Source organism: Ailuropoda melanoleuca, chromosome 17 (genome assembly GCF_002007445.2).
Source record: "Ailuropoda melanoleuca isolate Jingjing chromosome 17, ASM200744v2, whole genome shotgun sequence".
In the NCBI taxonomy this organism is placed as follows: domain Eukaryota; kingdom Metazoa; phylum Chordata; class Mammalia; order Carnivora; family Ursidae; genus Ailuropoda; species Ailuropoda melanoleuca.
In genome coordinates, this window is record NC_048234.1 from 13,575,157 (window position 1) to 13,599,618 (window position 24,462).

At 42.9% G+C, this 24,462-nt stretch overlaps 1 protein-coding gene and 1 non-coding gene across 5 annotated transcripts in view; both read right to left on the bottom strand.

Annotated features, from left to right (window-relative positions):
- The window catches only part of IARS1 (isoleucyl-tRNA synthetase 1), a 64,065-nt gene extending 41,566 nt beyond the window's left edge, over positions 1-22,499 (bottom strand). For 2 of the 4 annotated variants that reach the window (XM_034647372.1, XM_011235347.3), the window contains exons 1-9: positions 22,381-22,499; positions 15,427-15,552; positions 14,581-14,737; positions 14,220-14,339; positions 12,016-12,098; positions 6,537-6,654; positions 2,911-3,058; positions 464-551; positions 150-210 (exon numbers count right to left, since the gene is read on the bottom strand). In XM_034647372.1, coding sequence (XP_034503263.1) covers positions 150-210; positions 464-551; positions 2,911-3,058; positions 6,537-6,654; positions 12,016-12,098; positions 14,220-14,339; positions 14,581-14,737; positions 15,427-15,545 — 894 coding nt within the window. In that variant the 5' untranslated portion in view covers positions 15,546-15,552; positions 22,381-22,499. Of the gene's footprint in view, positions 1-149; positions 211-463; positions 552-2,910; positions 3,059-6,536; positions 6,655-12,015; positions 12,099-14,219; positions 14,340-14,580; positions 14,738-15,426; positions 15,553-22,223; positions 22,246-22,347 lie in introns of those variants that run through there. The other 2 variants (XM_019808397.2, XM_034647371.1) reach the window with 2 other exon arrangements.
- LOC117797063 lies at positions 19,352-19,483 on the bottom strand. Its single transcript, XR_004621871.1, has one exon. It is a non-coding gene; the product is annotated as a small nucleolar RNA SNORA84 (small nucleolar RNA).
- Positions 22,500-24,462: the final 1,963 nt, after the last annotated feature.

The following is a 24,462-nucleotide window of genomic DNA, read 5'->3' on the forward strand; positions in this document are numbered from 1 at the left end:
TGGATAGGGACATCCACACAAGCCACAGGAAACCCACACAAGCCACGGGACAGCAACGCAGTGACTCCCACTGCAGGTGTCATCAGAGCACTCCAGGGACCCAGCGCACAGGTACGGAGCACCCGTGCGGTACAGTTCCCTAAGCTCACCTGCACAAAATAGTCAAACAGGGGCCTGTACTTCTTGCCTTTGAGATGACTACCAGGAAATCTAGAAAAAGGAGAAAGGCAAACTCATAATTAGACTAAATCCTCAAAGAAATGAAACTGCAGACACATCAAGTCACAATTCCCTCCTGGTTTACTTGTTTCTTAGTCGTTAATACTGGAATGTGTGACCTGAAAACACTCAGTAGTATTATCTGAATTTGAGTAACAGAGCTTTTGGGTAATAAAGTGTCTTACCTTTCAAAGTTAACACACACGCACGCACACACGCACAGATCAATAATTTGTATATTCACCTTTCAAGGACCTCATAGTCACTCTCCGACTTATAGAGGGCTGGTAATCTGGCTTCCATTAAAATGAGTAATTTTCCTCTGACAACATCTAGGAGAGCAAGGGGAAAAGTGGACTTCAGGGACATTTAGACTTCGGCAGAGTCTAGACACACACCAGCACACCCTCCCTTGCAGGGTCCCGTATCGCTGTACCCGTGTGCTCAGCAATCACAGAGAAATGCGCCAGGGCACCAGCCCACACTGCTTTCCAGACCCAAACAAGACAAAAACAGCACATACACTGAACTGAACTCTGCATTTTACGTATTAATCTTTGTTTTCTCCACCGGAGGTAATACATGTGAATGCTTAAAAATCTTTAACATTAACTAACCAAGACACGCCCTGAGTAAAAGTCCCTGCTCATCTCACCTCTCCACAAGTCACTATCATCTGAGTGTCGCCCTCCAGGTGTTTTTCTACGTGTACACTAACACTCATCTTATGTGAATGGCTACATTTTAAAAAGATAATTATGGGATAGGACTCAGTATAGTTTTCAGTCTGTCTTCACATATACTATATTGTGAACATCTTTCCATATGTCAGCACAAACTGTCCTTTCTCACTCTTCTAAACAGCCGCATAGTACCCCACTCTAAGGAAGCGCAAGTCAGTTTTAACCTATCAATTAATACTAGACATTAAAATTGTTTTCAGAACATCAGGGTAATGAATACCATTGCATGTATCTTTGTAGCCTTATTACAGTATTTCCGGAGGATACTATCCTAGGAATAGAAAAGCTAGAAATTCTGAATGTATAAACATTTACAATTTAATAGCAAATGATAAATTGCCTTATAAAAACAGACTAATTTAAACTCCCACCTGTAAAGTATGATATGACGTATACTCAGTTCACTGTCAGAAACACAAGGTACCTATGGACCACTGAGAAGGCCTCTGCGATTCACTGAAACAACACTGCCACCCACCAGCTCTGGCTGCATCAGAACTTCACCGTCCGCGGAGTCTACGTTTCCCAGATAAAACTCAGGACACACGACCCAGCATACTCAGGACACACGACACAGCAGGTATGTGACTCCCGTGCAGGCAGAGGAGGGGCAGGACTGAAGTCCTCCAGCTATCAGGCCCCTCAGGCTATCAGGCTCACCAGAGAATGGCCATGTCCCCAGGGAGACACAGAGCCTCTCACCGTGGGCCTGCCCTTGCCCAGAGAGGCTCTGTCCACAGCTGGGAACACAAGAAACCAGCTGCTGGTCCTACCCGCTCCCAAGGCACTGGTAATAGTAATAATAAAAACACCTGTTTTCTGCCCCCTGCCCTCACCTCCCCCATTCCTTTCTTCAAATCCTTCGCCTTCCTCACATGCCGCTGTGAATCAAGTCACCTATCTTGCACAGTCGTTTCTTTTCTGGCTATGGTTTTCTTTTCTTTCCCTGGCCTCCCCTCCCTCCAAAAACTATCCAACCTGAAGGTAACAATATTCTTTTTTCATATCAATCTCTACGGAAAGAGCTTCATCAGGACTTTGGCTAACTCTCTACCAGGGACTATCTGAAAGGCACGAAGTTCTCAAGTTCTGGGGCAGAGCTCCTAAAACCCGTCATTTCCTAAGTGATAACAGCCATAATAGGGTCCTTTATTATGCTGATAAGGGCACTTCTGGAAAGCCCCAGGTCACCTAAGGATGAAGTTCAGTCACCAACAGCCAATGATTTAATGAATCCTGCCTAAGCAGTTGAGCCTCCATAAAATCCCAAAAGCATGGGGTGTGGAGTGCTTCCAGGTTGGTGAACGCATCCACATGCTGTGAGGGCAACCCACACCAGCTCTGCAGGGGACAGAAACCCCTGTGCTCAGGACCCTTCCAGGCCTCACCCCATACTTCACCTTGACAGTTCATGTCTATCTTTCATAACCTTTCACAGTAAACCGGTACAACGTTCTGAGTTATGAGCAGCTCCAGCAAATCAATCCAACCTGAGGAGGAGGTCATGGGTCTGTCATTAGCATGGGACTTGCAAGAGGCATCTGCAGTGAGGCTCTGGGGGTGGAGGGGATGGCGTGGAGCACTGAGCCCTTAACCAGTGCAATCCAACTCTACCTCCAGGTAGCTAATGTCTGATGACGTTCACTGGTTGGCGGTACTGAAAACACACACATCAGAGGTTCCTGGCAACGATGAGAGGCCGCCTCTGCATCTCCAGCTGCCCGTCTCTAACAGGGCGTGATGTGTATAATCGGAAAATTATAAGGGATCTTTTTTTATATCTACTGTTTAAACCCACCTCTTTTAGAGATTATTTTTCTGTTTAAGGCTAACACTTTTTCAAAAACTTCTATTTTTACTTCAAAAGAAATGTAGTTTTCATTCTATCCCAAAATAAGTTGAAGTGATCTTCTCTGTATCAGTCATAAATAACCAGGCCCACACTTACCTTTAATCTTCACGTACTGCATATCCGGATTAACACACAGGGCAAGATTACTAGGTAGAGTCCAAGGAGTGGTCGTCCAAGCCACCAAGGACACATTTTCATCTTCCTCCAAAGGGAAAGTTACAAATATTGAAGGGTCCTGAACATCCTGAGATAAAATGAGATAAAACACCTTTTTACAAAATCCGTAATAGAAGATGTGGAAGAAAAGGGAACTGATCCTGAAGAATAGATTTCAGAATAAAAAGCAGTTGCCATATTTATAAGAAAGAAAATATAAAGCAAGAAATTCTGATTAATTTTTTTATGTTCTTGAAAAACGTTTTAACAATTACTTTAGTAGTCACAAAGACATTTTAAATGTATCAAGAGGAATAATATTACAGTTTCACTACTGTAATGACCTATTTTTATATTAAATCCATAAAGTTAGGTCACCAAAATAATGGTTTTGGAAGACAGAATTATTCTTTATTCTAAAATATAAAAATGAATCATTTTAAAACACAATGTACTTAAAACTGCAATATGCCAATATTAATACAGTTCATTAAATAAAAAACTGGTTCCAACTCTACGGTGACACGAAAATATCGATTTTTAAAAATATTTAATAGATAGCTCCAAGGTATAAACACTCATCCCCTGACCCAAGCCCACTCACTGCATTTTGAATAAAGTGCCCTGAGAAGGAGGAGCTCTACAAACTTCACTCCACCCACACGGAAACTGTCAGACACACTGAAGGAGTGCTGGCCTGTGCGCCTGGAACGCCAGTGTCAGGAATCACAGGCCCAAGGCACTGCCCCAACAAGGCTGGAGACGGTGCACCGGAACAAACACACATAACCTACCGTTCTCTTTTGCTGAAAACAACATTACTGGGACCATCAGCAGAATCAACCTACAGATTAGATGGTAATATTTATCAGTGTTGATTCCCTAACATCAGTTACTTAAGAGTATGGATTTTAAGAAATATGTACTTAAGCCTTTAGAGGAAAACAGACATCATGTCCGCAACCTACTCTGAAAGGGTCCTGTGCTACCGCCATGCCCTCGGAGAAGAGACAATGTAGACGTGGTGAAAGAGGGTGACCATCACTGAAAGGCGAACAATAATTCTTGTAACTTTTCAGTAAGTCTAAAATTATGTGAAAAGTTAGAAACAAAAACAAACCTTAGTTGCAACCAACGTAACTGTAGAATGGCTAGAGAGAAAAGACAGAAAATGCCAAGTCTGAAAAGAAAGCAGAGTAATCAGAACTGCCTGGTGGGAGCACAGATCAGGACACCCACCTTGAAGTCTGCTCCTACCTGCGGAGTGGGAGGCAGCAAACCGTGAGGCACGGGCCAACCCTGGCTGTCACCCGTGCTCTTACACCCCAAGAGAGAAGAATGGTTTTGACAGAGTTGAGTACTTGCAACAGAGACCATCCAGCCCACAAGGCCTGAAATACTATCTGGCACTTCAGTTTGCCGACCCCAGTACTACAGCTAAATGTTAAGTACACCTTATGACTCAGTAATTCCACTCCTGGGTATGTAACCCACAGAAGAAATGTGTAAAAATGCTCCCCACTTCTAGAACGTTCACAGGAGCACTACTGATCAGAGCCCCAGACTGGAAATCACCAAATACCCATCAATGGTGCAGTGGGTAAGTTAAGTGCCAGACCGTAATTAAAGCGATGATCTACGACTACACGCAACATGGATGACTCTTCATCTTGAGCAAGAGAGGCCAGACACAAAAAAGAACGTAGGGCACAATTCGTCTCTATGTAGTACAGTGCCTGAGAACGTAGACAACGTCAAGAAGATACTTTTATATACCACAACTGGTTTACCTTCTCGAACAGAAACTGTTTACTTCTGCACAGTCTGCTTGTCCCAAGAGAATGCACTTGTGTACTTACAGGAGAGGGTACCCTCTGAACGCTCTAGCAGCTCGCAAGCCAGTCTGGGGTTCTAACACGTAGAAATCTAGAAGCCAACGAAAACTCCAGCATTTAAGTGCACAGGACTTACGTTTAAAAATGTTCTTAGCAACACTGTTTGCTACCATTAAGAAAAAAGGCTATACCCTTCAAAACAACTCAAAATGTGTATCAAAAGAATGAATACATTGCAATCTGTCATATGAAACATACAGCGGATAAAAGTTAACTTGAAGCTACACGTATTAAGAGGAAGACTCTTTAAAACTTAACGTTTCCTATGAAAGGCAAGGTACAGAGTAAGTACAATGGATGAGATTAAAGACAAGCGTAAGAATGCTATATACTGTTTATGAATACTTTGGCAGGTAGTAAAAGTATAAACACGTGCACGTAAAGAAACATCAGATTCCGCACAGCCATTACCTACCAGGCTGTAAGGAAGAAGTGGAGAAAACTGTGAACTATTCACTTGCACAGAACTAGAACGAAAGACCCCTAACTCCACAGAATACAGATGACTGTCACCAACAGTGTGCTGAGAAAAGCCAGATACAAATGAGTGCCATTTTAAACAGTGACCTCCCTTCATGACATACGTGCTGAAGGAACGACACCGACAAACACGAGAGGTTCCAATTTCTACAAAATATGGAGGGCAATGGAGACATAACCAGCAAAATTCGTTGTAGGAAACTCTATAAAACCTGTTTCCTAAACAATGATTTGCAAGGGAAAAAAGGGGAAAAGACAGCAAAATGGAGACCACAGATGAAAACAGACCTGAAAGACAACTGCTGCCATACAAGCACATTCCTTAGATGCCGATAAAAACAACAACAAAGAAGAGGGAAAAGGTGTGGTATTTGAGAGACAAAGAGAAATGTGAACACTGATGATATCCAGGCATTAGACCACTAGGATATTTCATATTACTGATGACTGTGGACTTTCTTAGGTGTGACAGTGGTATTATGGTAATGTTAAAAAAAATAAAGCTTTCTTGAGTTTAAAAATATATAATGCATCTATAACACTTTCCAAATTAGGTCCTTTAAAAACAAGGAGGGCTAGATGAAGTCTCAGAAATGAAAACACCTCTTGAACACACACACGAGAACAGACATTCCATGTCTCAGGCTCACTGCCATTACCGTCTTCTAGAGAAGGTAAAGCAGTGAAGGTACTTTGGTGAACATCGGACCCGTCTCAACTCTCCCATCAGAGCAGCGACAGCACTTATTCTGCTCATCAGGAAAGAGAAAATACTGGCAACCGAGAACAAGCCAGACTTGCTTCCAAATACTCGTAATGAATGAGTGATACCACAAGGTGCCGGATGAGGCTTCCTCATCCAAACCAACAAATCTTCCAAAAGCAGTGATCTGAGAGAAACAGGGTAGAGGTGGACTTACTAACCTGAGAGAGGCACCACGATACGGTCAAAACAAGCAGAAGGTATCACATGAAGACACACCATTCAGAAATCTCACGGGGGAACAAAATCCCTCACTTTTGCCCTTCACAGACCTCAGTTCAGTGACTGGCAACATTACCAGCACTCCGTAAGAAACGGTCGATCTGAGGGACTCACAAGGCTAACATTCCACACAGGGAATGGTTACTGTGATCACAACACTTTAACTTCCATGTGCACAAGTTAATGCCTGATGACGTCACACGCACCTTGTAGTTCTGGTGAGATTCGAAGTTGGAAAGTGGAGTGTTGCACGCGGTGGAGAAAGGCATGACTTTCACACCTCTATACACAAGGCCTTTATCATAGAGCTGCTTGAAGACCCACCTACCAAGTAAAGACACAGTTTTACAACAATGACACAACCAAAATCCTGTCTCCCCAAACTCAGACATTTATGCCAGTTTGTCTATCAGCTAATCAAATGGAAACATCATGTCTCTCAACTGGGGACTAGCTGGTAAATTACAACAAATTCGTAGGAGATGCTGTATAGACATTAAAAGTGGTCACATCTGTCGATGCAAAGATGTTCATGACTTGATGTTGAGTGAGAAAAGCAATCCCCACCATATTGTACACTGAGGTACTAACTGGATAAAACTACGTATCCATATACTTACGTCTGAAAAAGCAAATTTTTACCAATATGTTAACTATGGCTGGATTTTAGAGTTTTTGCTTTTCTTAGTAGTTTTCTGGTGTACTGCTTAAATTTTACTATAACGGGCAGTTTTACAAAGGCAATTTAAAAAGAATAAGTAATTGGGATTAGGATATCTCTCCTACAGTTAGTCAAAAACTTTTACTGAACATTTAACCGTGCTGCTTTAAGCTAAATGTACCAAGATGCTGAAATGTCAATGGGAACGGTTATCCTGGGGTCTCCTGTGGAGACTACTCACCTGTCCCAGCTGGATGTCAGGACCCATTGGTGGGAACCCTACGTTCTGTCTTTAGGTACAATTTTTACAGTCCAATTCTACATGCTTGGTACAATAAATAAACTCTTTCCCATTTGCTAAAATACATTTTTACGGAAAACTGCATATTTTCTCATAGTATTACCTGGCTTTAAACAAAGATTAAAAAGTGATGTTTTATATAAAATTCCCATTTATTATTTTTTATCGGGGCATTATTGACATGTAGCACTGTATTAGATTCAGGTGTGCAATATGAGGATTTGGTATTTGTACACACTGCACAATCATCACCATAGTAAGTCTAGTCACCATCCACCACTAAGGTTACAACAATTTTTATTTTTTTATAATGAGAACTTCTAAGATTTATCATCTGGACAACTTTAAATATATGCTACAATATTACTGACTATAGTCACCATGCTGTACGCTGCATCTCCGTGATTTACATATAACTGGAAGTTTGTACCTCTTGGCTCCCTTTACTCATTGCCTACCTCCAATCCCTCTTCCCTCTGGCAAATACCACTCTGCTGTGTCTTTAAGTTTTGTTATTTTTTGAAAGATTTATTTGACAGAGAGAGTGAGCTCAAGCACAAGCAGGGGGAGCAGCAGCAGAGGGAGAAGCAGGCTCCCCGCTGAGCCGGGAGCCCAATGTGAGACTCGAACCCAGGACCCTGAGATCATGACCCGAGCCAAGGGCAGAGGCTTAAACGACTAAGCCACCCAGGTGCCCCAAGTTTTGTTGCTTTAGATTCCACATGTAAGTGAAATCATACGGTATTTATCTTTCTGACTTACACTTAGCATAATACCCTCAAGGTCCACCCATTTTGTCAAATGTCAAGAATTACTCTTTTTAATGGCTGAGTAATGTTCTATTTTACACACACCACTCCCCCATATCCTTTTTTTTGGGGGGGGGAGGAAGGGAGAGAATCTTGAACAGGATGTAGACGCAGTGTGGAGCCTGATGTGGGGCTCAATCTCACAACCCTGATATCGTGACCTGAGCCAAAATCAAAAGTTGGATGCTTAACTGACTGACCAAACCAGGGGCCACCCCCCCCCTTTTTTAAAGATTTTATTTTATTTTGGAGATGAGAGCACCCAGGTAAGCAGGGTAGGGGCAGAGGTAGAAGGAAAGAGAATCTCAAGCGGACTCCACGTGAGCATAGAGCCTGGTGTGGGGCTTGATCTCACTGACCCTGAGATTGTGACCTGAGTTAAAATCAAGAGTTGGACGCTCAACTGACTGAGTCACCCACACACCACCCCCAACATCCTTTTTATCTGTTTATCAATCAGTGCACTTTTAGGTTGATCCCGTATCTTGGCAACTGTAAATAATATTGTGCTGAAGGGCACATACTTTTTTTCCGAATTAGTGTTTTTGGGTTTTTCTGATAAATACCCAGAAGTAGAATTACTGTATCATATGGTATTTCTGTTGTAAATTTTTGAGGTCCCTCTATATTGTGGCAGTCCACTTGTCTCCATTTCACTGAGGTTTCTTATTGTTGTTTTGTTTAGAACTTGTCCTCATTTTGCTTGACTCTCTGGGTTTCTTTGTACCAGGCAAAACCTCTACCTGTCCCACTCTTGAAGGAGCACTCTCATGCAGGAGATAAACTTTATTGTTCAACCTTGCCCTAGAGTTCTTGGTTGTCTCTCAAACCCTTGTGATTGTCTAAGCAGCCTGACTGTATTCTCAATAGGGCACAGCTGGTGAGAGTGTTCCAAGACCTATGAGTGTACCAGAGCAAGTTCTGTCAGAACCTAGTTTCAGGCTGAATGTGAATCCAGACACTCAGGCAGCAGCTTTTACAAAGCACGCAAATAGGGGCGCCGGGGGGGCTCAGTCGGTAAAGGCTGTGCCTTTGGCTCAGGTCATGATCTTGGGGTTCTGGGATCGAGCCCCACACCAGGCTCCCTGCTCAGTGGGGAGTCTGCTTCTTCCTCTTCCTCTGTGCTAATAAAAAATAAAATCCTAAAAAAAATAAAAGTACGCCAATGTATACAGCCGTGTGGGACACACTGTAAAGCTTGTGGACTTCCAGCTCAGGCAATTTGGAGGTGTCGTCTGGCTAACAACGGCAAAAACTGGGTCTACAGACAAGTGTATGAACTTTTTTTCTGGGAGGTTATCAGTGAGCTGGAGTGAGGCTGAGGGACAGCACAAATACGGCGTCCCCTGGGGCACATTCCTGAGGGCACCTTTGTAGCCCACAGATGTAGTGGTAAACCTGAAGCCCGCCCCTCAGCCGGAAGCTCTATGACAAGTAAATCAATCAATCAATCAATCTTCCCCTACCCATCTTGATGTAGGTCTTTTGTTGTGTAGGAGTTGTTCAGCTAGTTTTCATGTCTTTCCCAGGGAACTGTAGGTATATGACAGTAAGAGCCTTTCGGATATTCCTATGCTGCCAACTTATCACAAATTTGTCAAGGCTTTTTGTTTTTTAAGATTTTACTTATCTGTTTGGGGGAGGGGGAGAAAACAAGTAGCGGGGGGCGGCAGAGGGAGAAGACGACTCCTTCCTGAGCACAGAGCCTGATGTGGGGCTCGATTCCAGGACACTGGGATCATGACCTGAGCTGACGTCAGATGCCTAACCGACTGAGCCACCCAGGCACCCCTCAAATTTCCCAAGTTTAAACTCAGTCTTAAATTATATGCTTTGATTCAAGGACATTCACAGAAGACTAGAGAAGGAATATTAGATTTGATATCATAGACCCAGTTTGAAACCTAGGAATCATAAAATAAACTATGATCTCAGACAAGTCAGTCACCTGCCTACACCTCAAACAGGATCCAAACCCAATTCACAGAACTCTCTAAATCATCTGGGAAAACTGATATGGAAGTACTTTATATAGTCAAAAGCACCGACTCAATCTAAATTATCTGCCATTATCAATGTTATCTTTATTAAAGGTATCTCCTACTATCTTTTTATATTCCCTCTAAACCCATGTGCCTTACTTATGTGCCAACATATTCCTCAGGAGTAACTAACATTCTAATACTGAGAAGCTTTAAAAACCGTTTTCCTCTGATTCCAGTACGGTTTCATGTAAAGTAAAAAGTATTATACAGAGCTATATTGTCCAACATAGTAGGCACTAGCCACATGTGCTCTTTAAAAAAAAAAAAAATTATTTTTAAGTAATCTCTACACCCAACATGGGGCTCGAACTTCCAAACCCTGAGATCAAGAGTCACACTCCACCAACTGAGCCAGGCAGGCACCCCCACATGTGCTCACTTAAATTAAAACTAAAATGAGATATTCAGTTTCTTGGCCATACTAGCCACATTTAAGTGCTTGACAGCCCTAATCCAGAGCATTAATAGTATCTTTTTTTCAGGTGTTTAACCCAAATCCTGGTTTTTAGAGCTTCTCTCATCATGAGAATTCTAGCTGCTCAGTGAATGGAAAGCCCCCTCTCCAGAGTCTCTGGCATGTCAGAGACTCTTATCAGCTTCCGACCTCGGATATGTGGGTCTGGAGATGCGACCACAGGGGCCTGTCAAGTCAAGGTCTGAGAACTGCCCCCCAAAGCACCTAGCTCCTCAAAGGCCAAAGACTTGTGCCAAGCACGTACAACAGATCTTGACTAACAGAAATGCAAGCCGGTGGACAGGACAGCAGTAAGAGCCACAAGCGCCTACAGGGCAGCACAAGGACAGGGCACAGCACAAAACAGCTTTGCAACTCCCATCACTACGCATAATTTAATCAACGGAGGACTTCCCCCTGGCCTGAGGTACGTACTGAGGGCGCTTTTGCAATCATAATAATGGTGCCTGCTTGCCCAGTAAGGATATGTAATGATTCTCATACTATTTTAAGAGGTCCACCTATTAAGACTTTGACATTGCAACACTTTTTTTCTAATAGTAAAAAGAAGTAACGATAGTAAAAAGAATAACTTGCTATGCAAGTGACTGCACTATGCAACTTGTCTCAGTATAAACTTCAAGTACACAAGGTCTTAGACTTACTAAACAAAACAAAACAAAAAAAACACTTCAGAAACTTAAAATTCCCTAAATTTGATACCAGTTTGGCAAAAAAAAAAAAAACAAAACCCACAAAACCCTTTAACTGACATCAGGCCATTTATATTCTTTGTTTTATCTACTTAGCATGAACAACTGTTGTATTCTGATGCAAAAATACTAATGTATTTGATTACAGGTTGCTGCTCGACCTGTTGGAGCCCTTATATACCCCTGAATACATGCATATACCTTAGCAGAATCCAAAATTTACTGAATTCAAAAACAAATCAAGGGGTTGAGAGAGAGAAACAGTTGGTGCACAGAGGATTTTTAGGACAATGAAAATACTCATATATGATGCTAGCATGATGATTACATGTCATTTGTCCAAACCCACAGAACATACAACACCAAGAGTGAACCTTAATGTAAATTATGGACTTCAGTTATTATGATGTGTCGGTGCATATCATCAATGGTAACAATGTCCCATTCTCGTGGGGATGTTGGTAGTGGAGGAGGCCATGCATGTGTGAGGACAGGGAATAGGGGAAACCTCTGTACCTTCCTCACATTTAGCTATGAACCTAAAAGTGCTCTAAAAAATAAAATAAAGCTTTAAAAACAAAAACAAATCCATCCCAAAGACTTTAAATAATTATGAATCTGAAAAACTGATTCATGCTAGAGAATCTCTCCACTAAGCAATAAACAGAATATTCATCATATTTAAATTTCAAGTAAACCTACCAGACAGATTCCATGAATTGTGGATACAGAGTTTTGTAGTCATTGTCAAAGTCAATCCATCGGCCAAGTCTGTTAACAGTGGACTTTAAGAATATGAACATTAGAGTTATTAGACAATGATATTTGGTACCGCACATCAATGTGTGTCATTCCTATCGTCACCACATACAATGATTTTGGGGAAACAGAACCACCAATGGTTCAGGTAAACCTATACTCTACACAACACACTACATAAGGTTAAGAACCAGTTTTCTTGGCATTCATCCTATAATGCAGACGATGTCACTTATAAATATTAGTATTCCTTTATAAAAGTCTACCCAAACTACCATTTGGCAAATACCACAGGTGTAATTGTTGCCGACAAGAATCATCAAGGGATGCTAAAATTCATAAACAAAAGTAAAGGAAAGAGGGTATTTGCAAAGACTCTCCCCACAGCATACTTAATTACAAAGGAAAAACTGCAAATTAACAATGGAGAAACCTGACATATATTACCTTAGTGAACAAAATTAATGTCACGAATGAGACATATCAGCGTCACAGGCCTCCTGATACTGACAGACCGAGAAGGGCATGATGTCACTTCTGAGGACTCTTGTCAAAAATGCATACATAACCTAAACTTAATCATGAGAAAACATCAGACTTTGGGGGACTTTCTACAAAATAACTGGTCTGTTGGGTGCCTGCTGGCTCAGCTGGAAGAGCAAGCGACTCCTGATTTTCGGGTTGTAAGCCTGAGCCCCACGTTGGGTGTAGAAATTAAATAAGTAAATAAACTTAAAAACAAAAAGTGATAAGGTCATGAAGGATAAAAAAAGATTGAGGGAATCCTCTGGATTGAAGGAGAATAAGGAGGTATGACAACTATATGCGATGTGTGTTCCTAGACTGGATCCTGGATCAGAAATAATTAGTGGAACAACTGGTTAAATTTGAAGAAGGTCTACTATACTGTACCAGTGTTAATTTCTTGCTTTTGATAATTATATTATGATTATTGAAGGTGTTAGAATTTGGGAAGTTAGAGAAGAGTACAGGGGAATTCTTCATAACTGTTTTTGAAGTTTTTTCTAAGTCTGAATTATTTCAAAATGAAAAGTTAAAAAATAAAATTTTTTTTAAGAAAAAAAAGCCACATGCATATTACATTCATTAGATCTTTCCTTCTGGCAACCAGGCAAGAAAGTTTGACTAAATCAACTTAGGTAAAAAAAAAAAAAGTTATTTTTAATAAAAAATTTAAAAATTAAAAAAATAAAGAGTTGAGGAGCTTTGATTTTCAGGCTGATGAAATCAGATTTTATTTACCAACAAAGAGAAGCTACTCAAAATTCTGAGCAGGGAAGACCATGACGAGCAGTCTTGTGGGAGAGAGAACTGGCAGGATGAGTGCAAAGAATGGGAGCACCAGCCCAATCAGGAGATGGTTACAGAAACTCAGGGAGGGGGGTGAAGGGCCAGGGACAGCTTGTAGGAATGCAATGACTTGACAAGAGACACTGAAGAAGAAAGACTGGATAGGATTTGGCATCTGCTTTGATCGCGAGGATAGTGTGTGAAGCTTGGAAGACTGATACTATCCGCAGAATAGGGATCTCTGAATAACAGCAAGTTTGAGAAGTCAAAGTGGTAAGACAGTGAGGTGGAAAAACAGGAGTCAGACATGTTTTTAAGATATATAGACACACTAGCTGGAGAAGCAGGGCAGAGAGGGGGCCTCTACTCCTCCGCCCATCCGAACAAGAGAGAAACGAGCTCTGCCAGCCCTTCACAGGACTTATGAACAGAAGCAGTAGGATGGGAGTCAAATTAATAGAACACTGAGGCCAAATTGGAATTGTTTTTAACACCAGAACTTTTTTACTGCAACATTCAACTTAATCCTTTTGCTAGGACAGCCTGATTCCTGTCATATTCAGAGAGCAAGTAGGAGATTAAGTACTGAAGATCAGTCAAGCACACAGAAATCAGAAAAAACAGGGTGCAGTTTAAGCTAATGGCTTAATAGGGTTGTAGGTGGAAGTTAAATACTTCTTTAAAGTGGCTGGTCAACTCTCTTAGGTCACAACCTCACACAGATAGCCATACTTTTGGACACATCTCATAAAAAGCACAAAACGAGTATAAACCTTTTCAACTCCTATTTAAAAATTAAAGTTTTTGTTCATTTTACTGAAAATAACCCAACATACCTTCCACTCAGTAGAATATCTCATCACAATTGCTCGGCACTGATTGTTATACTCTACAATGCCCATTTTGGCTACATCCTCTGGTCCTCTGATTCCCAGTGTCTTATCAATTTCATATTCCTGAAAATGTGCGATAAGGCTGTTAACATCCCTACCCTCTGAAATAAATGCAATTCAGCATTCTAGAAAATAACACAAATTTTAAAAAATTGGATCTCAAAAATCTATAGAGAAAATGAACTATAAATAATATTGTAGAAAGAAAATACATTGTAGGAAAATTCATATTAACATATTATATGATGAAATCCAATGCTTACTAAGAAATCAGAACATTGTAAGGCTGGTGACTCAAACATACCACAGGTAAGCCATGACAATCCCATCCAAATCTTCTGTCAACATGAAACCCACTCTGGTGAGCGTATCTGGTAACTATATCTTTAATTGTCCCTGCAAGTATATGTCCATAGTGAGGCAGTCCAGTTGCAAAAGGAGGCCCATCATAGAACGTAAATCTAACAGAGGTAATGAAGAGGTATTAAGTTACTTTAAAATAGCAAAAATTTAGGGCAACATTTTTCTACAGATAGCTGCTATCATAGTAGAGTCTCTGGGGGGAAGAAAAGCAGCAAGACCAGAAAATTCACAGACGTAAATGGTTAGAAATTTACTGGAGGTCCTGCCTTCAAAAAAGCTAGTGACAGTAGGGCTGGAATGACCTCCGTTGACTACCCGCACTTGGTTTATTAGATCCATGACATGAGGCAGGTTATTCATCCCGATCCTGAGTTACCTCATCAGTAAAACAGGAACAAACACCTCATAAAGTTTCTGAATACAGGAGATACATGATGAAAACAGTAAGAAAGGACTGGTTTTTAAGTGAATGGAGACTAGAGGCAGCTAGTACTCCAACAGGAAGCGAAGACTAGTCTAGTGTTTAAGTGCAGGTAGTGAGAATGAGAAAAGTAGAACGGAAGAGGGTGATACACAAACGCTACTCAGTCTTCTTAAAGAAACGGAATCTTCCCTAATAAATAAAACTCATCCTCTCAACATGTACCTACTGCTTAAAGTACCCACTCTGTAGAGAGCTAGGGGACTCTGGGTACACAAAGATGAATGAAGTTTCTGCCTTCATGGAACTCAGTCTAAGAAATGACTATTCTTAAGGACTCTGCTATTACCAATGAAATTCACATACTTTGGCTTCTGTTTTGATTGCTTTAAGCATTCCTGAAAACAGTTAAATTCGGACCAGAACTGTAAGATTTTCTCTTCTTCAGCAGGAAAATTGATGTTTTCTGGAACTTGCTGAACCATTCTGTTGCTGCAAGAGAAAATCAAATTTATTATTCTTAACAGAGAAGTCTAGTAATAACAGAGGGGCGTATACACTGAGTGTACGTATTACTACCCATGACACTACACAGTACTTTAAAAAACATTACAGCTTTTTAAAATTATAGTTCACACACCACGAAGTTTACCCTTTAGACTGTGCAATTCGATGGTTTTTAGTGTATTCACAAGGTTGTGCAACCACGAGCACGCTCTAATTCCAGAACATCTTCATCACCGCTCTGCCCTGCCCGCTCCCAAAACCTGTCAACATTAGCAGTCCTTCTCCACTCCCTTCTTCCCCAGCCCCCTGGCAACCATTAATCCGCTTTCTGCTCTATGAGTTTTCTTACTCAGGACATTTCATATAAATGGAATCTTGTGTCTAGCTTCTTAGAATTAATTATGTTTTCAAAGTTCATCCATGTTGTAACACATCTTCATACTTCATTACTTTTTATGGCTATGCCACAGTTTACCCATTCGTTAATTCACAGACATTAGGAATGTTTCCACTTTTTAGCTATTATGAACAATCCTGCTATGAATATTCACATATAAGTTTTTGTGTGGACATGTTTTCAGTTCTCCTGGTTCTGCATCCAGGAGAAGAATTGTTGGATCATATGGTAACTGTGTTTAACTTTTGAAAAGCCACCAAAACTGTTTTCTAAAGCTGCTGCCTCATTTTACATTCTCCCAGCAGTATCTCAGTTTTTCTACACCCTCACTCCTAACTGTCCATTTCTGGATCACAGGAAATCCTAGTGGGTATGACGTGGAAGCTCATTATGATTTTGATTTACATTTCCTAATGACTAGTGATGCTGACCACATTTTCATGAGCTTATTGGCAATATTTATATCTCATTTGGAGAAATTACCATTCATCCTTTGTCCAATGTTTAAACTGGGTTGTCTTTTAATTGTTGAGTTGTAAGAGTTCTTCATATACTCTAGACACAAGTCCCTTATCAGTTACAGAATTTGGAAAAATTTTCTCCCATTCTGTGTGGATTTTTTTTTTTTTTTAAGATTTCATTTATTTATTTGCGAGAGCGAGCGAGCGAGAGAGAGCGAGCGAGAGAGAGCGAGCGAGAGCGAGAGAGAGAGAGAGAGAGCGCGAGAGCGCGCGCAAGTAGGGGGAGGAGCAGAGAAGGAGGGAGAGGCAGACTCCCTGCTGAGTGAGGAGCCTGACATCTGGTTCAATCCCAAAACCCTGAGATCATGACCCAAGCTGAAGGCAAGCACTTCACGGACTGGCCATCCAGGCACCCCTGTAGGTTCTTTATTTTCTTCACCTTACTTGCTAAAGCACCAACACTTTTAATTTTAGTGAAGTCAGTTTATCTACTTTTTATTTTGTAACTTGAGCTTTTGGTGTCTTATTTAAGAAGCCACTACCTAAACAAAGTTGTGAAGGTTTAGCTCTTGTATTTAGGTTGTTGATCTATTTTAAATTATTTTCGTATATTGTGTGAAGTAGGAATACACAGTACTTTTTTTAAAAAATATTTTACTTGAGAGAAAGCGAGAGTGAGAGAGCAGCAGACTCCCCGGTGATCAAGGAGCCTGATTCAGGACTCGATCTCAGGACCCCAAGATCACAACCTGAGCCGAAGGCAGATGCTTAACTAACTGAGCCACCCAGGTGCCCCAGTACTTTTTGATTATTGTAAAACTTATTTCCAAATCACATTCTTCACTTGTTTCCTAACTATAATGTAACATTTAGACAATATACTTCCAAGAGGAAACAAGAAAATCTTGGAAATTTATGTAAGGATACTAAAAATTCATTAACCTGAAAAAAATAAGTCTCAAAGTACGTAACAATTCTTACCTATACTCACAGGACAGAAAGCACTTCTGTTGAGATAACCTCGTTTCTTTAAGGAAAACAGGTAAACTCTAAAAAAAAATGTAAAGCTAGGGGAGCCTGGGTGGCTCAGTCATTGAGTGTCTGCCTTCGGCTCAGGGCGTGATCCCAGGGTCCTGGGATCAAGCCCCACATCAGGCTTCTCCACTGGGAGCCTGCTTCTCCCTCTCCAACTACCCCCTGCTTGTGTTCCCTCTCTCACTGTCTTTTGCTGTCAAATAAATAAATAAAATCTAAAAAAGGGGGGGAGGGGCACCTGGGAGGCTCAGTCGTTAAACATCTACCTTCAGCTCAGGGCATGATCCTGGGGTCCTGGGATCAAGCCCCACATCAGGCTTCTCCACTGGGAGCCTGCTTCTTCCTCTCCCACTCCCCCTGCTTGTGTTCCCTCTCTCACTGGCTCTGTCAAATAAATAAATAAAATCTTAAAAAAAAATGTAAAGCTAAAAACATGAGACTCCTACATTCAAGTAATTCCTAACTCATTCCAATTTTCTATTTTATCCCTTTTATTGCTTATTCATGATTTTTCTATCAGACAAGGTGCATACATCCTGGATTTAGCCCCTAGTGAGAGAAGTCTTAAAGTGGCTTTTTAAGAGTTTTGCTAATAACCCCTGCAGAAACACCTGATCAATCTGGGGCTTAACCATCTAGTGAAAATCCTCCAACCCATTCCTCCTCAAAGCCTATATATTCTTATTTAATAATTCTAATAAGGTTGGTGACCAGGTTTCTAAGCCAACATCAGAGTAAAAGGGGACAAGATTGCTAATAAGGAGAAAACAACAGAGAAGATGGAGAATCTTAAGAACTCAAGAACTTGGGGTGCCTGGGTGGCTCGGCCGGTTTGGTGTCTGCCTTCAGCTCAGGTTATGATCCCAGAGTCCAGGGATTGAGCCCCGTGTCGGGATCCTTGCTCAGAGCGGGGTGTCTGCTTCTCCCTCTGCCCCTGCAGCTCCCCCGCTTGTGTGCGCTCTGTCTCTGTCAAATTAATAAATAAAATCTTTAAAAAAAGAAAGAACTCAAGAACTTTAACAGTCCAGGTAACTGACTCTAGGAGCAAAGAGACCATATACCTAGCGAATTCTGAAAGCATCAAAACCTAAGCACCGTAACTGACCCACGCTATCCAAAAGACAATTTAAAAAAAAATACACATTTAAAAAAAATTTTTAAAGGTTTTTTTAAACCAGCAGTGTCTCTCCTTTTCTTTCATTTATTTCTGAGATGTGAAGCATTCTTTGGGTTTTACATACAGAAAACAGTAAGACAAGAACAGGTGGGCCATTTAATGAATCCAAGCATCCATTTCTGACTAGGTGTGTCATTAAATGGTATTGCACAGAAGCTCAACGGCATTTTGGATCTTTGGATCTTATTACAATGTCTGGCCTTTCATGGATGGTAAGGGTGTGAGTCTGTGCACTTACTGATCTATTAGGGGACCTGCTGGTTCAGTGACCACCTTATTAGAGGCCAACCAAAACTGAAGGGGCTACATCTGAAGATTAACAGATCTTCAGATATCAACACATTTCTTTCCGTCACTTCTAAGGCTCCTCAAAGCTGGTTCTACAACTGCCAGCATCTATGGGAGCGGACTACAGTAGACTCGCTCGGCCCACCTTGGACACAGTCAGAACCTGCATTTTAACAAGATCCCAGAGGATTAGCATGCACAGAAAAGTTTTTAAGTCACTAATCTTGAACTGTTCTAATCATTATTCAGGAACATCTATCTGAAAATTATTTATTTATTTATTTGAGAAAATGAGATTTAAGCTTTTGGTGAAAATGACTCATAAGTTTTATAAAACTTTCCAGGGAGCTTCTATTCCCCAAAAGGTTAAGAATCAGTACATTATTACGCCAAACACAAAGACTGGACGAAATGGCACAGGAGAAGCCATGTATCAGTGACCGGGCTATGGCGGCTGCTGCGGAGAAACAGCCCCCATGCATAAATCACAGGGTTGCTCTGGCCCTTCACATCCACTGGAGAGCTGTACCTGCAAACAGCATCCAGTAACCACAGGGCATGGGGTGTGGGGAGCAGGAGGAGGAGGGAGATTAATCACCAGGTCATGCTTAGGGAAGCGATCTCCTCTTCCTCCTTCTTATCATAATCCTCACCCTCCAATCTTCCTATTCCAGACTCTCCCCGACCTCCTTAGCCTCAACTGCCTGTTTAGGAATTTCTAGATACCCTCCTTGAACTTTACTTGTGTTTACTTCAAAAGATCCTAGAAAAACATACAAAAATACTTTAAAAATAAACATCCAAGGGCACTGGGTGGCTCAGGTGGTTAAGCATCCAGCTCTTGATTTCCGCTTGGGTCATGATCTCAGGGTTTTGAGATTCAACCCCACAGTGAGCTCTGTGCTGGGCGTGGAGGCTACCTAAGATTCTCTCTCCCCCTCTACCTTGGCTCCTCCCCCACTCTCTCTCTCATCCTCTAAAAACAAAACAAAAATCCATCCACTTCCTTGCCACACCTGCTCGTCTTTAATTCCTCTGTACTAGTAGTTCCACTATTCCTTCTCATTACCTGAAATCTGAGTCTCCCTTTACAGTACCAGATCGTCTCCACATCTAATTCATCACCAAAGTCAGGTGGATCTGACCTCTAATTCTATTTTTGTTCTCTCTTCTGTCTCCCCAGGTCTTCGTAGTATGTTACATTAAGTCAAATTTAACCCGAGGTGGGTTTATCTCCAGCCCTTTCTCAGTTTAGTCATACAGATACACTTAAACGAATGTATAAAGTATGTACAAAGATATAAATTGAAGCATTTTCCTATAGATAAATATCTGAAAACTTCTTACATATCCATGAATAAGTGACTAAAATAAATTATGGTACATTAGTACCATGCAGGCATTAAAAATAATCCTAATATATCAAATATACATACTGCCTATCTAATGAGAAGGAAAAAAGCAAGTCACAGTTCTAATGATTTATCCTATGTGTATTAACATTTTTAAGAGACTTAAAACATATATATGTAAATAAAATCTATGTTTATGTAATTTTATATTTGAATTTAGAAGGCTATCCAAATTTAACTATGTCTACCATGGTGGGGGTGGGGGGGCATGAAAGCACACATCTTTATTACTTCATACCACTTTTCTGGGTATGTATTAACTTTATCACAAAAACTTTTAAAATAAAGAGAAAAATACTGTATATCCGACATACCACTTCTTAAGGAGAAGTTCTGAAAGTATAATTTCTGTATTAAAAAAAAATTCAATGACTCCTCTCTCCCAATATTCTGTACAGACTTTTCAATAGGACACTCAAGGCCACCATGATCTTACCCCAAATTACTACTCTTCCTCCTGACCTTTACTCTTACAAAACTCAAGCACTAGGTTCATCACACTGAGAAAACCACTTTCCTGATTGACTGCTTTCGCATCTGGACCTCTCCCCACATACTCTAGCACTATCTAGCTTAAATAATTCGCTCTCTTGCCTGAGGCTTTTATCAATCCCCTTTTTCAAAATTAATATCCCCCACCCCCGAGTCTGTTCCTCTCCTACACATTGTGGTTTCCTTCACACACTCTCCAATGCAACTGTAAATCCACTGCCTGCAGAAGCACTCTTACTGTCTATCCTCCGGGGTGTGCCCACACACTCTAAGTGCTCAGAAACGATCCTCTGAAGGAATCCCTCGGCCAGCATCCTTAGTTTCCATCGGCAATACTCCTCCCACCTGCCTTTTCAATGTATCCCCCACTCCATGGACTCCTCCTGGCACAAGACAATGGTTAAGAGGATTGGCTTTGGAATCTTACTTTTTTTTTTTCTTTAGATGTATTTATTTATTTGAGAGAAGGGGCGAAGATCGGGAGAGGAGAGAGTGTCAAGGAGACTCCACTTAAGCCCAGAGCCTGATCTGCCGCTCTGAACCCACGACCCTGAGATCATGACCTGGAAATAAAGAGTCTGACGCTCAACGGACTGAGCCACCCAAGCGCCCCTACTGATACTAAAAGTTCATGACACTACTAGAAATCCCCTACATCAATTACTTTGCCTCTAGTTTCATCCCTCCAGATCTTTCTGCAAAACCTGAATGCTAAAAATAAGCCCCACCCTTTTATTAAAACACGCTATTCGCTTTTGGACTCATTCCCAACACCATTTCATTTAACATCACAAACTCAGAAGGCTGGAGGCTGTCATCTCCCACTTGCTCCGTACACACCCTAAAGCTGCAGTCACTGCGGCAAAGTCCCCTGTCCTGAAGCAAGACGCACACTTCCAAATCCTGTCGTACCTCCTAGGGTCCTCCAGACTCACCCTCTCCTCCAAGTCCTACTGGGCCTCAAGGCTCCAAGCTCAGGGCAGCTCCTGAGAAGAGTTCTCTTCCCCCCCGCTACACACCCCACAGGAAAACTGTCCTGCTCCGGGCTGCGGGCACACGCACGAGGCACACTGCGTATTCGGCCGGGATCCTGTGCTTACTCCCCTCCAACTCCAGGCACGTGGCAACAAACCCTCCTTCCCGCCGGCCAAGACTAGACTTCTTCAGAGGAATGCCCCGATCTTCAAGTCATTTCTCCACCTTCTGAATTTCTCCAGCAAACTACCACACCAAATTCTCGCAAGCACCCAATGCGGCCATCAGACAGAGCGGGGGTACCTGGGGCGCCCCTGCGGGCAGAGGGGGGAGGCTACCTGGGGAGACCCTGCGGGCACGGGGGAGAGGGGGGCTACCTGGGGAGACCCTCGGGCACGGCGCGGGGGAGGGAGGTTTACCTGGGGCGGCCCCTCGGACAGGGCGGGGAATATGGGGCGACCCTGTAGGCAGGGCGGGGATACCGGAGGGGCCCACGGATAAGGCGAGGGTACAACAGGGGCCCGCGGGCAGGGCGGGGACTACCTGGGGCGACCCCGAGGGCAGGTCGGGGGGTACCTGCAAGGCCCCGGTGCGGGCGCACCAAGAAAGAACCGCGACCACGCCGCCGCCGGGCGTCCAGAGGTGATGCAACTCTCTGCCAGCGCTGGGTAGAGAGGAAAAAGTCGGTCCACGCCGGCCAATCAGCGTGCGCTGCCCTCCACCCATCAACAAGCCGGACGGCGATTGGTGGCGTGGGCGCAGGCCCCGCCCACCCTGATGAGCGCCGCGGTGTGCGCTGGGAAGGCGGCTGCGGGCAGCCGCAGGAGAGCTCCGTGGAGCCACCGGTGCCGTGCGTTGGGCTCTGTGCTGGAGACTGTGGGTGGCGGGGAGTGGCTGCTGTTGTGCCCGGTCACTGCGCCTTCCACGAGAGTGTGCGGACTGGCCCGGACGTGCGCCCCAGGCCCCCGGCGCCGCCACGGGGCCCGTCCTCGGGGAAGGGCGGCGGCGCCGGCGGTCAGTGGGCCCCGCAGCCCCTCCTGAGGTCCCCGCATCCGCCTGCACAACCTATGGCAAGGGCCACGTGCAGACACGTAACGACGGAAGGGACGGCAGTGCTTGCTGACCAGATTCAGTTACCACTGTTTTAACATTTCCTGTGATGAAAACAAAGTTTATTTGCTTTTTTATCGATCTGCTCGCTTACAATAATGACTGCTGTGGGTCTGCCTGGCACCTTCTGGATCCGCTGGTTAAAAACCAAAGGGAAGCTGCAGCCACGCAAAGGGCACCAGACTGTGAAGGAAAGTTTAGGCCTTCAAAGTGCAGAGTAATTCTGTAGCAGCTTACTGCATCCGTTAGAGGGACAGGGAACGGTCATCCGAGACGATGTAGACGGCCCAGCACGTGTGAGAGCACTTGGAGGGTTTGTGCAAGCATCCATTCAACAGTCACACTCCAGGGTGAGTCAGGGGGTCTGGCCGCCTTGCTGAAATGGGAGACTCTCTAGGCAGGAACATTCACTAGTGGTGTTGCTTCAGCTTACTGAGCGGGACAGAAGACTCCCAGATAGACATGTCCAGGTGTGTGTGTGGGGAAACGACAGGTCTGATCATTTAGAAGTTGGATTGAGAAACATTTCATGGTACTGTTGAAAGGTGTAAGACAATCCAGAAAGAAGCTGAACAAGTGGAAAAAAAGATTCTAGAAAAAAAGTTAAATGTCAAAATATACAACTTGGATCAGAGTTGACTCCTCACTTGTTAGAGTAGGAGTCAAAACGTAATGTCTAAAACTAAAAAACCAAGAAGGGGCGCCTGGGTGGCGCAGTCAGTTAAGCGTCCAACTCTTGGTTTCAACTCTGGTAGTGTTCTAGGGACGGTGAGATAGAACCCTGTATCCAGGTCTGTGCTCAGCTTAGTGGGCTTCAGACACCCCCCCCCCCCCCCCCGCCCCCCGCCGTCCCTGCCCCTCCCACTGGTGCCTCCACATGGGTGCGTATGCGCTCTCAAATTAATCTTAAAAAAAAAAAAGAAAAACCAACAAATCACAGCATAAGCATGTTAGGTAGAGATACGGAGAGAAATACCAAAATTGTGTAAAATGGTTGTATTTGGGGAGCAGAAATTAGGGGTAAGCAAGGATATTTGATGTCACTTGTCAGCTTTGAAGATGGAGGGTGTAACACATTCAAATACGGTCACATTCCTCGACAGTTCTACTGAGAGGTGATGGTCTGTGTGTCCCCTCTGCTTGGTCCTGGCTGGGCTGACCGTTGTGACCTGTAGAACACAGTGGGAAGAGACTAACAGCTTGTGCTTCTGAAACCTAGTTGCCCCTGGGAGGAAACGCAGGAAAAGGCACTGAGTCTTAGAAATGGACCCTCCAGCGCCAGCTGAGCCATTCCAGTGACGCTCTGGGAAGGAGGCATGAGGGGTGCCAACTGAGTCCTGACCAAACTGCTTAATGCGAGCAAAATTATTTTACTGGGATGACTTGTTATGCAGCAGTAAGAATGTACAAATGTAATCTGCCTCAAGAGATGGTGGTACGTTTGGATTATTTATCGTGCTGAGCGTTGGTTTTCCTATTTTCCATCAAGTCTGGGAAACACAGGAATCCCAAAAGACTCTTCAGCTGCTTGGTTCTTTGGACTTGTTT